General features: G+C 34.3%; 3 protein-coding genes across 5 annotated transcripts in view; 2 read left to right on the top strand and 1 right to left on the bottom strand.

Annotated features, from left to right (window-relative positions):
- Positions 1–7,552, bottom strand: part of LOC130612474 (ribonuclease 3-like) — a 29,647-nt gene extending 22,095 nt beyond the window's left edge. The window contains exon 1 of one of the 3 annotated variants that reach the window (XM_057433793.1): positions 7,128–7,552. The gene's annotated coding sequence lies outside the window, so the exon portion shown is untranslated. The remainder of the gene's footprint in view (positions 1–7,127) is intronic. The other 2 variants (XM_057433792.1, XM_057433794.1) reach the window with 2 other exon arrangements.
- The window catches only part of LOC130612479 (COMM domain-containing protein 9-like), an 82,517-nt gene that overhangs the window by 65,923 nt on the left and 1,958 nt on the right, over positions 1–14,636 (top strand). The window contains exon 2 of the mRNA XM_057433799.1: positions 14,034–14,084. Within this exon, the coding sequence (XP_057289782.1) occupies positions 14,054–14,084 (31 nt within the window). The 5' untranslated portion in view covers positions 14,034–14,053. The remainder of the gene's footprint in view (positions 1–14,033; positions 14,085–14,636) is intronic.
- On the top strand, positions 11,249–13,460 carry LOC130612476 (palmitoyltransferase ZDHHC16-like). Its single transcript, XM_057433797.1, has one exon. It carries the CDS (start codon positions 11,274–11,276, stop codon positions 12,453–12,455), a length of 1,182 nt encoding a protein of 393 aa, XP_057289780.1. The 5' UTR covers positions 11,249–11,273; the 3' UTR covers positions 12,456–13,460.

Raw genomic sequence — 14,636 nt, 5'->3', positions numbered from 1 at the left:
AAAATCCCTGCATAAATGCAATTTTAGTGATACCGGGATTTATTTTTTTTCAAAAAATGAAATCATCTCCCATTGTATACATGGCTCAAATCTACATGAGATAATATACAATGCACATGAAAACATGTGAATTATACACGTTCTCATACAGAAATGAACAACAAGAAAAAATTGTAAATAGTTAGCCATAATAATAGGGTTTATTTGACTTAAGAAATTCGAAACAAACTTCGCACGCGGAAAGCTACTAGGTTGGTTTTCCATAATATCATTTATTTAGTACCCGCCTGGTTTACTATATAAATGTGAATTATATATTATTTGTAAGACACTTCTTTCGATACAGAACTTCGAAACTTGACGAGCATTATGACAGTGCTGTAACACAATATTAACATAAATTCGCATCTTGCTCTGATGATTTTAAAAAGATAAAGAATATACCGCAAACAGTCTTTTTCAGGAGAGGCGTGCGATCGCGCGCGCACGCCTAAATCATTTTAGGCGTGTGATTAATCGCACACCTGAAAAATAAATATTGAGTTTTCAAAATCAACCTTTAAAATCCATTTTGTAGCGTGCGATGGCAGCCCCTGGAAAGAATTTTTGCAGACTTGTCAGACAAAACGTCCGATAGATTTCCGTCATGGTCGGACACTTTAAGATCTCAGAAATTATTGAATAGTCCTGGTCCTTTTAATCCACGAGCAAGCCTATTCATAGCCAACCTGACCATCCTAGCTAATTCACCGACTCCTGACTTAGTTAAACGAACTACGTAGACACAAATCTCTTTTGCCTGGCCCCTTCGTTGTTGGTAAACAGGTCTTGCACAAGAAATCCAGCCATGTGGTTCTTAACTAATGTGGAGGTGAACGCTGACGGAGCACGGATGAAGCAAGTCTGCAAAACTGCACTTACAGGCAGAATAGACATTTTATCATGGATTTAATTGAAGATAATTTCTTCAGGTCAGAATTTAATGGATTTTTTCTTTATGCCTGTAAAAACGAAACCCACATGCAGTGTAAATTTAATTTTTTTGACGTTCTAAGGGGTCGTCTACAAATTTCGTATGATATTTTATACGAACATATACGAATTTAATTGCTTTTAATTCGTATAAAAATCGTATACAATTCGTATAGTGTTAAATAGTTATACGATTTTTAAAAAATCTAATACGAATTTTATACGATTTTCATACGAATTGTCATACGAATTGTATTCTCTTTTATACGATTTTCATACGAATTGTCATACGAATTATATTCTCTTTCATACGAATTGTCATTCGAATTATATTCTCTTTTATACGAATTTTCATACGAATTATATTTCGTTTTTCAACTTTTAAAATGCGATCTAAAAAAACATTTCTATCGCCGTTTTTCTTTTTTAAACTTTAAAAATGCGATCTTAAAAAACATTTCTATCGCCGCTTTTCGTTTTTAAACTTTAAAAATGCGATCTTAAAAAACATTTCTATCGCCGCTTTTCGTTTTTAAACTTTAAAAATGCGATCTAAAAAAACATTTCTATCGCCGTTTTTCTTTTTTAAACTTTAAAAATGCGATCTTAAAAAACATTTCTATCGCCGCTTTTCGTTTTTAAACTTTAAAAATGCGATCTTAAAAAACATTTCTATCGCCGCTTTTCGTTTTTAAACTTTAAAAATGCGATCTAAAAAAACATTTCTATCGCCGTTTTTCTTTTTTAAACTTTAAAAATGCGATCTTAAAAAACATTTCTATCGCCGTTTTTCTTTTTTAAACTTTAAAAATGCGATCTAAAAAAACATTTCTATCGCCGTTTTTCGTTTTTCAACTTTTAAAACGCGATCTAAAAAAACATTTCTATCGCCGTTTTTCGTTTTTAAACTTTTAAAATGCGATCTAAAAAAACATTTCTATCGCCGTTTTTCGTTTTTCAACTTTTAAAACGCGATCTAAAAAAACATTTCTATCGTCGTTTTTCGTTTTTAAACTTTTAAAATGCGATCTAAAAAAACATTTCTATCGTCGTTTTTCGGTTTTCAACTTATAAAATGCGATCTAAAAAAACATTTCTATCGCCGTTTTTCGTTTTTCAACTTTTGAAAATGCGATCTTAAAAAACATTTCTATCGCCTTTTTTTGTTTTTAAACTTTTAAAATGCGATCTAAAAAAACATTTTATTTTAAAACTCGTATACGAATTTAATACAATGTCAAACGATTTTCTTTTTTTTAAAACCATACGCATCTAATTAAAATCTCATACGAATTTTTTGTTAAACTCGTACGAATTTAACTCATACGAATTTAATTTAAAACTTATACGAATTTAATTTAAAACTCATACGAACTTTTTAAACTCATACGAATTTAATTTAAAACTCATACGAATTTAATATAAAACTCATACGAATTTAATTAAAAACTCATACGAATTTTATACGATTTTAGAAAAATTTCATACGAATTTAATTACTGTATGGCAAAAGAAAATTCGTATAGCATATACGAATTTTTTTGATACGAATTGCTACGAATTTTGTAGATGACCCCTAAGCCACGTGGATAAAGATTTTTTTAATTTGAAAACAAAGCATATTTTTGTGTATTTGCTTGTGATGACCTGAAAAGTGAACAATAAATATAAAAATGACAGTATAGTCATGCATACTATTTCGAATTTAAGCTGCCGTTGCCTCATGGTTTTCCTTTTCAGTTCTAGCAGTTTTTCTTATGCTTATGTCTGCTGCTTATTAATCCACTTATATCTAATCAATCATTTTGCAATCAAACCAATCTTTGGCTAATTAAACATGAATTTATCACCTATATGGATGCTGTTATATTTTATCTCACCTACTCAAACGCCAGATGGCTCAGAAGATGAAGATTCAACTTCACAAACCTTCCAATCTGCTGCAATGTCTGTCGCTCTTGAGGAATCGTCCACACTTAAAAAGAAACGTATCCCAAAATGTCCTGGCTGCAAGAAACTTCTAGCTCTACACGACTTTGGTATTCCCAGTCGTCACTGTCCAGGTCGTCGTTCTAGCGCTACCAACACTGTCACATCAGCTGCTTCAACACTTTCCTCAACTATCGCTAATAACCCAATGTCTTCAATCCAAAGATCTTCGCCTCTGCAGTCTCACCTAAACAACCCAAACAAATCTTCTTCGCCGTCTCAGCTAGCTGCTCTTCGAAATCAGCTGGCTGTCTTAGAACAGGAAGAGCTATCCCTAAGGGAAAGTTTACAAACAGAAGAGCAACACCTTCTCAATCAGATTGCTGCTCGACAATCAGAATTAGCTAAGCTTCGCTCAGCTTCTTCCAGAAATGCCCGCCCAGCACAAATTTTAAGCACTTCCCCGTTGCAGCAAACTGTAAATCTAACCAATCGTGTCCGAGACAATCTCCACCCTTCACCTTTTGACGTACAACCGCCATCTTGTTTTGCTTCCTTGCTTGCTCCGCAACAGTCCGCCAATTTGTTGACCAATCGCACTGTCCTGTCACAACAACAAACACACTCCCTATGCTAATGTTGGCCATTGGAAATAAGAAGCCAAGACTGGAATCTCTTTTCATGGAACAATATAACATAGCTAATTTGAGGATTTTTTATGAATTATTGTCTTCTGCCAGATTGCCAACTTCGTCCGATTTACGTGACTATTTGTCTTATTCCATTAAGATCTTAGAGTTGGCTAGAAAGTACACCTGGGAGTCTGTGCTAAAGTATGACGATGAATATCGAATTCTTCAGCAAACTTATGGCTATCCATGGAGCTTTGACAATAGCCATTTGCATGAAGTGATGCTTATACCTCGTTGGGCCTCCCCTCCTGTCTGTAACCCTTCCAGTACCTTAAGTAAGGGAAATTCAGGTTCACCTGCCTCAGGATCGTCTTCAGGGTTTCCTACACATACTTCTTCTGGTGTGGAAATATGTCGTAATTTTAACCGCCAAAAAAGTTGCCAGAAAACAGAATGTAAATTCACCCACATCTGCAACCGCAAAATTGGTAATCAGGCTTGTGGCAAACCTCATTCTGGACAAAACCACAATTCTGACAATTGACTACCCTCAGAATTTCGCACTCCTCTTAATGTTCACTTATGGACCAATGAACTGGCTGAAGACCCAGATCGTGACTTCCTCCTTAATGGAATTCACTGTGGTTTTCAGCTTCTTCCTAAGGACTCTGATTTATTGCCTGCCGAAATGAATAACTACTTTTCTGTTACCAGTCCTCGTATGAAAGTAGAAGCTACTCTGCTGGATGAACTTAAAACTGGTAACTATGTTCTTACTCAATGTAAACCTACCATTGTCAGTGCTCTTAGGGCTGTCCCCAAACCTGACTCTGACGAGTTACGCATTATACATGACTGTTCCATGCCAGTTGGAAAGGGTGTCAATACGTACATTGTCGTTGATTTACACCATGCATATCGGTCAGTACCTGTTCATCCATCAAACTATGCTGCGCTTGGTCTAAAATGGCGGTTTTCTGGAAGCACTCGATACTCATATCTTGTCGATACTCGACTTCCTTTTGGAGGTCGAAGTGCTTCTGGAATATTTCATCGCCTTACACAATCTGTTCGTCGTATGATGCTAAGACGAGGTTTTCCTCTCGTTATTGTCTACCTAGATGATTTTCTTGTTATTGGCCGAACACAGACTGAATGTTATGAGGCCTATAAAACACTCTGTAAATTACTTGTTGCACTAGGGTTTCAGCTTAGCCCTGCTAAGTTGGTTCCTCCATGCCAGCAACTTACTTTTCCTGGAATTCTGCTTGACACTCTGTCACTTACCCTTTCTCTTCCACCTGCTAAACTGGATGCATTGAGGGAAGTAGTGTCACATTTTTTAACCAAGCAGAGTGCCTCTAAGAAAGAGCCTAAATTGGGCTTGTAAAGTCGTGTATGGTGGTAGAACGTTCTTGAGACGTGTCCTGGATCTGATGAACACCTTGTCTTCCCCTGCCTCGAAGTGTTGCTTGACGCTCGAATTTCACAGGGATATAGCTTGGTGGGATCAGTTCTTGGGTGTGTTTAATGGACAATGCGATTTCTATGACCAAAGACCTATTACCAGTCTGCAAACTGATGCTTGCTCTGACGCTGTTGGTGCCTTTTTTGAGGGTGATTGGTTCTATTCTCATCTATGGGTAGACCATTCCCCTCTTGCCTCTTTGCATATTAATTTTAAGGAAGCCCTGTGTGTAGTTCTTTCTGCTATTCGCTGGGCTCCCACTTGGAAGAACAAAACTATCCAAGTCTTCTGTGATAATACTGCTGCTGTTGCTATGCTTAATAAAGGAACTACCCATCACCCTGTTATGATGGACTATTTACGTCAGTTGTTTTGGTTATCGGCTACCTTCAATTTTCGTTTGAAGGCTTTCCATGTAACTGGTGCTCAGAATGTCCTTGCTGACGACATATCACGTCTTCATTCAAGACAACACTTATTATCATTTTTGCAGCTCAACTCACTGACTTCAGTCTGTGATTTGGTTGCCATCAATCATATGTCTGCCTATTCTTATTATTTTCTCATTGGTAAGTATACCATCTGTGGTAGCTAATTTTTGTATTCTTCTTCCTCTAGAGTTGCCCTCCTTCGTTTCGGAGTTGGTACACGACGTTGTCCTTTTTCGGCAGGCCACCTATGCTGAGAATACAAAAAAGAGCTATTGCACGCATCGCAAGGCTTATGAATGTTTTTGTAGCCTGATGTCTTCGCCACTTGTGCCTGCCTCCACAGATTTTTTATGCCCATATATTGCCCATTTGGCTAGTTTTTTACTACCACAATCAGTTTGTATGTATCTAAATTTTGTTGGCCTTCTACATCTTGAGATGGGATATGCTAATCCTCTAACCAACAATTGGACACTATCCACAGTTTTAAAAGGTATGAAGCGTATGCTTGGTGTTCCGGCCAAGCCACGTCTTCCTATTACCACTGCTCTTCTTTTTGGTATTCGTTCTCGCCTTAACCTAAATTGTAGCTTTCATGCTTCATTTTGGGCTGTTTGTTTAGTTTCATTTTTTGGTCTGTTCCGTAAGTCACATTTATTGCCAGCATCTTCTACGATATTTAACCCGCTCAAACAACTAGTTCGGTCTGATTTTACTTTTCATAATGACCATATTCTCGTTCTAGTTAGATGGAGTAAGACCATCCAACTGGGACAGCGCACAATTACTGTTCCACTGGTGGCTATTCCTTCTTCTCCTCTTTGTCCAGTTCGGGCTATTTTGCATGCTTTTTCTCTCACTCCAGGTGTTCTGCCTGATGCTCAAGCCTTTTGTTGGCGCAAATCCTCGATGCTAACCAACACTATATTGACATATCGGACTTTCATGTCCGTTATAAAAAGTGTTGACAGAGTTAGGGTGTTCTACCTCCCAATATGGTACCCACTCGTTTCGCCGTGGGGGGGCCACCTTTGCTTTAGAGGCAGGTGTTCCCCTGGATGTTATATCCTTATTGGGGGACTGGAAATCTGATAGTATGTTTCTTTACCTTCACATGCCCCTTGCTCAGCGGTTTTCTGCCCAACAACTTATGGCATCACACCTTTCATGACATATTTTATTTTATTTTCTACTACTACTTTGGATTTGGACTCTATGTTTTCACATATTTTACGTTGTGAGCTATGCTATGTATATATTTATTTTGTTCACGCTTATTAATATTATATAGCTAGAGATGTGTTATTACCTTGGCTTTGTTGTTGCTTATATTATATATGTGTTCTACTTTCATTTCATGCTTGTATATATTTTCAGCTATTACTATATATAAATTTTTTGTAACTTTTGTCCTATCTACAGCAATAGAACTGTACTCTACAATGATGAGTTTTTATGTGTGAGTTTAACTACCGCAAAATGAATGCGCATAAAAAATTAACATGCGAATCATCGCACATCTACTCAAATATTGAGAAAGAAATTGACTGAAAAAGACCTTTCTTCAGCAAGCGTCCGCATTGTTCTGCCCGCCACGCAGTTGTGTTAGAGCCAGAAAGGCTTACGCGGATGGTACCCAGCCAGCTGTAGCTAGGTATAAAATGTTTACTAAAATCTAACAAAAAAATGGCTCACCTAGATCTCCTCAAGCAACCTCCATAGTTTCACGACTTTAGGCGTCTTTAGACTCGCAAGTTTAATCTAAAACAAACATGACCTCTGATCTACCTCCTGATCTGATGTCCAGCCTGCTGTGAAGGTCCATGTCACAACATCCCCTGCACGTAACTAACAACAAATGGGGAGGTCCTTGAGGTAAAATCCATATACAAGACAGCAACCTTGAACGTTGAGTTTTTGTAATATTTTTCTGGTCTCTCGCATAATGTTTGTTACGGAAGCCCATTGCAGACATGTTATACTTTATATTTAGTTTACACTACGATCTTAAAATGGTTTCTACAATATTAAGATAATTCTACGATCCTAAAGATAATCCTGCCAAATCGCACCCTTTAGCTATCATCTTTTGGTTGCCAAACATTGCTTGACTGAAGGTCATGTTGCCCTACATAAAGATTTTACGGAGTTATGCCTCTATCTAGTGCAGTTTGGTTCAGTGAGCGGTGGCTTGTTTTTCTTTAGTCATGTCATCTTGTTCTTGGAATAATGCTCATGGTTTTCTTTATTTATAAGCTTAAGTTTTTGACAAGATTCTAATGTTTACAAAATTCTTTAATGAATGTGCATAAGGATTCCCTATAATTACATAAATACAAAAGTCACTACAGTTGATTCGTAATACATTAAATGTTTAACTACTAATAGAGACAGTAGTGTATAAACTTGAAAATCTCCATGTTTCTATAAATTTTGATGCTGAACTCAAATATGTTGATCATTTTTATTGAAATGATCAGATAATTTCAAACATGGTAACCTGGAGATAGATGGATGTGCATATTTTACATGGCTAGCCTCACAAATATTGAGGGATATACCCTGTCTATGGGCCATGGGGATGGGCCATGGCTTTGATGGGGAGTCATGGAGTATATATTTAATGCTCACCTTGAGCTGCACAACATCCAACGGACCACACAGTGCACCATCTCCCCAATTTCCCCTCACATAGCTTGGGTTAACCCGGGGCTATGGTAATGTTCAATTGCCCACATTTAATCGCCGCTAAGGGGAGTCCACTGAGAATATAATCAAACCTAGCCATATAGATGACTTGCTATCTTGATAATTTTTTTGTTTTTATTTTTTGGCAGGTAAAATAAAACAATTTAATTGGCTAATAATTCTTTTTAGAAGATCTGATTGGTTAAAAAACTATTTGCCTGCCGAAATAAAATGTAAACAAAGATTCTAGCAAGTCATCTATAGTAACCAGCAGGAGATTATGCCATTACAAAGACTAACACAGTATTACTAAAAGTTAGTGAAGACATGCACTTGTAGGTGTAAGGCCCACCTTATAGAAACGTGGTTGTATTACTTTTACCTGTGCTGGTTAGTTTGGACCATCTAAGACCAATATTGGTCAAATTCTCCAAGATGAACCAGGAAGGTGCCCGAAAAAGCTCCCCATCTATTAAAATTGGTTGTCAGAAAAACACAGATTTATGTTAACATTACTTTGTCTATCGAAACAATAATTGTGTGGGTTATGCCTTTTATATAGTGACAGAAGTGTTTATTAACAATTTATTTAAGGTGGCAGTAACCCTTTTAAAAATCAGAAATTTTTTTTACATAATTAGTTACGAAGGGTTATTTTCACTCCATATATCCATATTTTTTCTGTTATAACACACTTGTCATGATTTTGTGACTAAAATACTATTATCTTTTACCAAAAACATTCAGCCTCAACAATTCTTCTTTAAAATAAAACTCATAAATAATTAATTAGTTCTGCCGAATATAGTTTTAGTCTACGCGCTTGCAAAATTGTACAGAAAGAAATGATGTAGTTATTAAAAAAAACGTTAATAACAAAAAAGATAGCGCATTATGTAGAAATTTAAGACAATCTTCATTATGCTGCACGAGCTTTAACTTTCGTTAGCATTTTCGTTTTACTTTAAAATTTTCAGACATGCTTGGTGAATCATGCAGCCATGATATAGTGTGCGGAAATTTTTTATTCGGAATATTTTTCTTTTAACAGCGTTCGATGCAGCAGGGATGCTAACAAAAAATCTTTTGAAAAATAAAAATCTTTTTAAATAATAAGAATGAACAAAAAAAACCTGCACACTGTTTTAACAGGTTTAACCCAAGGCTCATTTAAAAACAAGCTAATGTAAAATAACGAGTTTGTAAAAATTCGGAGCTCGTAGAAGCCGATTTTTTTCTTGTTTATGATACCTTTTTAAATAGAAATTTTTGCTGACTCAGCAATTTTAGTGTTAAGTTAAAATCATTTTATTATGTATTAAGGTCTATGTTTTCAGGAAAAAGTAAAAAAAATGGTATAAATAAAACACTGAGTAAATAATTCAACTATTTGGACAGCTAAAAAAGTGTTACTGCCACCTTAACACCAGAACATCAAAACTTTATATATATCTCAAAAGTTCTGCACATAACTTTAAGAATGGAAGATAAACTGTGATTGTATCACAAGCAAACTTTGCCAAGAAAGCTTGTTGGGGTAGAGTTTTCAAAAAGGCTTCATTTGATACAATTTAATCGATAAATATATAGTTAATAAATTCACATAATAGTGTAATGCTTCAAAAGTTTCCTTTTTTGTTGCAGAGCCAACAAAATTGAAAGCGTTGGTTTTGCATTTCGGGAAGAATTTGGCGAATTCAGGAGTAGATCTGTGTTGGCAGATATCAGCAAAAACTCAAATTTTATTAAAGTCACTCAAGCTTGTCCTCATATATACAGCCATTTTCGGCCAGCCATCACCTTCATGATGAACCACTTTATCCAATTTCAGGAATAATAGGTTAATGGCATCATTAGAAAACCTTTAAAGCTGGGTTTCACATGGACAATAAAAATGTAATGGCTTAGTACTAAAACGTTACAGTTACTTAAAACCAGTTTTAATTTCATGTGAACAGATTGTTTTATTTTAATACATTTAAACCACTCTGCATTAAGTTGCGAAACATGTTTTTAGAATCAAATCAGTTTGATTCTTAAAACATGTTTTAAGACGAAGATGCAACCTGCTCTATTGTTTTGTTGTTAGTTTCGGTTTCTTAAGTGGAAAAAAATTAACATTATTTATTTTAAAAAGATTTATTTGGCTTTTTTTAAGCCATGATAGAAAGTAATAAGTGATAAGGACATTTTTGTTATAGTTTTAAGAATCTTAAGCCTTGTTCTCACTGGTACAGCCCTTAAAATTAGAATTTTTTTACGTCAACATTGCGTCTGTATTATTTTTTTGTAGTGAAATTTTCAGCTGGCAATAAATTTCGTCATTCACCTTTTATTAGCTCTAGACCCCTTATAAATTCGATGCATTGATCTCCTAAGACGATGACGAATGGGAATGGAGTACAACAAGTCTTATTGACATACAGTCCAGATGGTGAACTTTGTTAGTTTGATATAACAGTTCACTGCCAACTGGCTTTTTATTTTTCGAGATGAACTCATTGGGTTAGGGCATCATTATGTTGTATATCACAGAAGTCGCTGGTGTCATGCTTGTCACCAGCACAGTGTAAGATGAAGCAAAACTGTACAGGTGACTCAATTGTTAGAGTCTTCACAGAACGTTTCTTCTTACAAAACCGAGGGCAGGGCTGACTTATTGCCTGCTGTGTCGTGTGGGAGAAAGAACTTCTGGACTTTTTTTTAATACGATATACAATATTTTCGATTATTATTACAAATCGAATGACACCACAGTATTTCTGTAGCTTAAATGATTTTAGTTAGTGATAATGGCCTAACTTAATAAAAATCGAATGTAATTATTTTGTAGTCACAATAAGTAGGAGTAGCTCAAACAAAACCAAAATGTTGTTATTTAAAAATTTCACAACAAAATTACGTCAGTAATTTTTTTTCCTATGCAACTACGGTATCTTCGTATGTTACGTCGACAATTACGTTGGCAGTTCCGAATGCCGACGCTAATTTTAAGAGCTGTGGTAAAACAAGCATAAGAACTCACATTGTGAATGAAGATTAACATACTTTAAAAACAAGCACCAATAAAGCATGGTATTTTCTGATTTGTATATTTTTGTTTGCTGAAATTTTCCATTTCTGTTTTAGTTATTAATAATAAAATCTTGCGCCATGAATATCTGGAGAAAAATCAAGCAGCATGTTTACGTTTTGTATTTCACATTTAAATCCCTGACGTACAATTCTTCAAGACCAAAGCAACATTATATCGATGCATGTTTTGAGCCACTCTTTTGGTTTATCGATAACATAGCTTCGTATATGGGTTTACTGTTTGTTATTGCTGTTACAGTTCTCACATCATCTGTTGTTTGTTTGTGGTATTTATTTCTACTACCTGTTTTGCAAACTTACTCAACTACAAGATTGATATTTCATGTTGTTCTTGCTCATTATCTTTTGATAAATATTGTCTTCCACTACTTTAAAGCTGTTTTTACAAGCCCTGGGACCCCACCACAAAAGACGCCACTGCAGAACATACCTGGGGCTGTTGTTTGTAAAAAGTGTATCCAGCCGAAACCTCCACGTACACATCACTGTTCAATTTGTAATAGGTGTTTTCTGAAGATGGACCATCACTGCCCATGGATGAATAATTGTATTGGGTTTTACAATCATAGATATTTTGTATCATTCTGTATATTTATGTGGCTGGGCACGGTTTACGTTAGTGTATCTACGTTTGATTTGTTTACATACCATTTTAATCATCCAGGAACATTATTAAGCTCTCCAAAAAGAGCTGTTTCCTTGTCATTTGCATTGGGATTGGGTCCAATGTTAGATAACTTACTAAGTAAACTGCAAATAAACAGTACCCATTTTGTCAGTGGTGTGGAGGAGACTATGAAAAACTACCGTCCACACCCTGGAGGCTTCACAGAAGTTCACGAATGGGAACACATAGGAATTATATATTTGTTTTTGCTTTGTGCTGCTGTTGCTGTGGCTCTTGGTTTGCTAAATACATGGCATATGGTTCTTGTAAGTCGAGGTGAGACATCAATTGAAGTGCATTTAAACAGTTCAGAAAGAGAAAAGGCAGCGAAAAGAGGGATGGGATATAATAATCCGTACAGTTATGGTGTAAAAGGCAATTTAAAAGAAATGTTTGGTTTAACTAATGGTAAAACAATATGGTCAGTTTTATTTCCTTCTAGTCACCCACCAAATGGTAATGGAATAAGTTGGGCAGACAACAAAAAACCAATTCATTATCCTGATCCAGAGGTGTTTGCTAAATACGAACGTAGTAAAAATTTAACTTGGCGAAAATTGTGTCCTTGTTGAAGACAAGAAACGAAAATTATTTAGGCTAATAAAAGCGATAGGTTTGATATTTCTGATAAAATGTTTTTGCACAAAATTAAGAATGAAATATGTATATACATTTAATTAATTATAAATTGTAGAAAACATTTGTTTCCATTTTCTGTATATAATTGGAGCTAAATTTTTTGTAAATTTTTTGCTATAAAATTTAACATTATATCTTTGTTACCCTAGTGGAGGTTTTTAGTCCATAGGCTAAAATTTATATTTTACTTTTGGCAAAATATTTGTTCATTTTTTTTTTGTGATGAAAACAATTTTAGTTTTTATTAAATTTAATTTTTTGTTTTATTTTACCTCTTTAAAGACGTTTCTTTTTAAAAAAGCCATAGCTTTTTAAAAATAGGGTATATTATTGAGTATTAAGCATTTTGAGGAATAAAAAGGTTTAGGCTATGAGTTTAAAAATCAATTTTTTTAGTTTCTAATACAGCATTCTCAGTCGTCGTTAAACAACTAATTTTTAAATTGAAACTTTCCTTAAATTTTCTAATTAATTAAAGAAGTGAAGTATATTTACTCCAGAATATAGGAAACACATTTCATACAACTTGTGAAGGAATAAAGTTTCTTTAATACCTCTAACCATTTTTTTAAGTTTTTGCATTCAATCTCGTGATTGAGAATGAATTGATAAAAATGTTTCTTTGAGTTCTTTGCTGAATCCCATTTATATGATATGTTTTGTTATTCATCATAGTTTTACTTGTGAATTCATTGTCTGTTTTTATGTTAGTATATATAAATTTATCAATTTCTAGGAATTTTTGAAATTTTTTGCAATTTATTTATGTTTTTTTTTATTTATGACGATAACGTGATATTTTTTTCTCCATAATTCTTCATAGGACGTTTTTTATAAAAAACTTCTATAGAGAAATTAGGAAGATTATCAGTATTTCGTGACTGGAAGAAAATATGCTGTTATTTATTTAGGACAATAACATCTTTGAAAGTTTTACAGTCTTATGTCGTTCTGGGAAAGTGTCTAAAATCACTAAAATCTAAAATCACCAAAATGGCGTTTCAAATTCCTATCCTCAACACTACAGGTGTAAATTTGTTAAGATATATTATTAAGAAGCACTCGAAGCTTTCTTTTACAAAAATTACACTTTAAATAAGTGCCTGATACAACTTTTGCTTGTCAATTTTTTTTATTCATAAGAGAAACATGTCTTCCTAACAAAGCCTGTGTTAGATTGAAATATAGCTGATTTGTAACTCTAACTAATTTTGAAGATTACTTTTTTTTCGCGGTTCTTGCAGGTTTTAGCAAAATTTGTAAATACATTTTATTGAGAAAAGGATTTTTCTTTTAAAGGTATTCGAGAACATTTTTACGTTTTTTTGCGAAAATTAATACAATTTTTTTGCCCCAAGAAAACTAATGCCAGTAAGGTAGTTAAAGTTTACAAAATATGCCAATATTTGCTCGTGTGTTTGTTAATGAACAATTTTAGGAAAGTTTTAGTCTATCCTATTCATAAAAGCATTGATCTATACTACAGATTGTTATTTCAATTTTATATTTTTAGTGATAAAAAATTTCGACAATGCCTGCTGAGGAAGACACATTGAAACCAGGTAGTGCCATAAATTATTACAGAAAAGAAATGATTGTGAACTTTTACAAAAAACTACACTGAGACGCCGCAATAATTTACATCGCAAAATACATTGCACAGCTTTGAACCGCAATTTATGTCATAAAATCCATTATATATTTGAAGTTATTCATGATGGAGATAGTGTAAGGAAAAGTTGCAACAAAAATTATATTACGGAGATAATTTTAAGTTAAGGGTGGTCAGAGCCTGAAAAAAAAAAGTTTTGAAAAGTTTTTGAAAAGTTCTGGAAAAACTGGATCTTTTTCGTACTAATCCTTTTAAAAAATCTCTTTTAATACTTTATTTCATCTAGTACTCAAATAGGAGTTTTTTAAGTACTGGTTTTAAGGTCGAGTACATTTATCCCTTTGAAACATCAGCTTTGAATCAGCTTTGAATCAGCGGCTAATTCAGCTGGTTCGTAACATTTTTTGAACACTATCCATGAAAATCACAAAATCGACCTGGAATTTTTAGTTAATATGGAAAAGTGCTAGAATTTTGTTTTCGAAATTTTAAGATTAAGTCA

Source organism: Hydractinia symbiolongicarpus, chromosome 10, assembly GCF_029227915.1.
Source record: "Hydractinia symbiolongicarpus strain clone_291-10 chromosome 10, HSymV2.1, whole genome shotgun sequence".
NCBI lineage: Eukaryota > Metazoa > Cnidaria > Hydrozoa > Anthoathecata > Hydractiniidae > Hydractinia > Hydractinia symbiolongicarpus.
The sequence above is the reverse complement of the archived record's forward strand: the minus strand, read 5'-3'. Positions and strand labels throughout refer to the sequence as shown.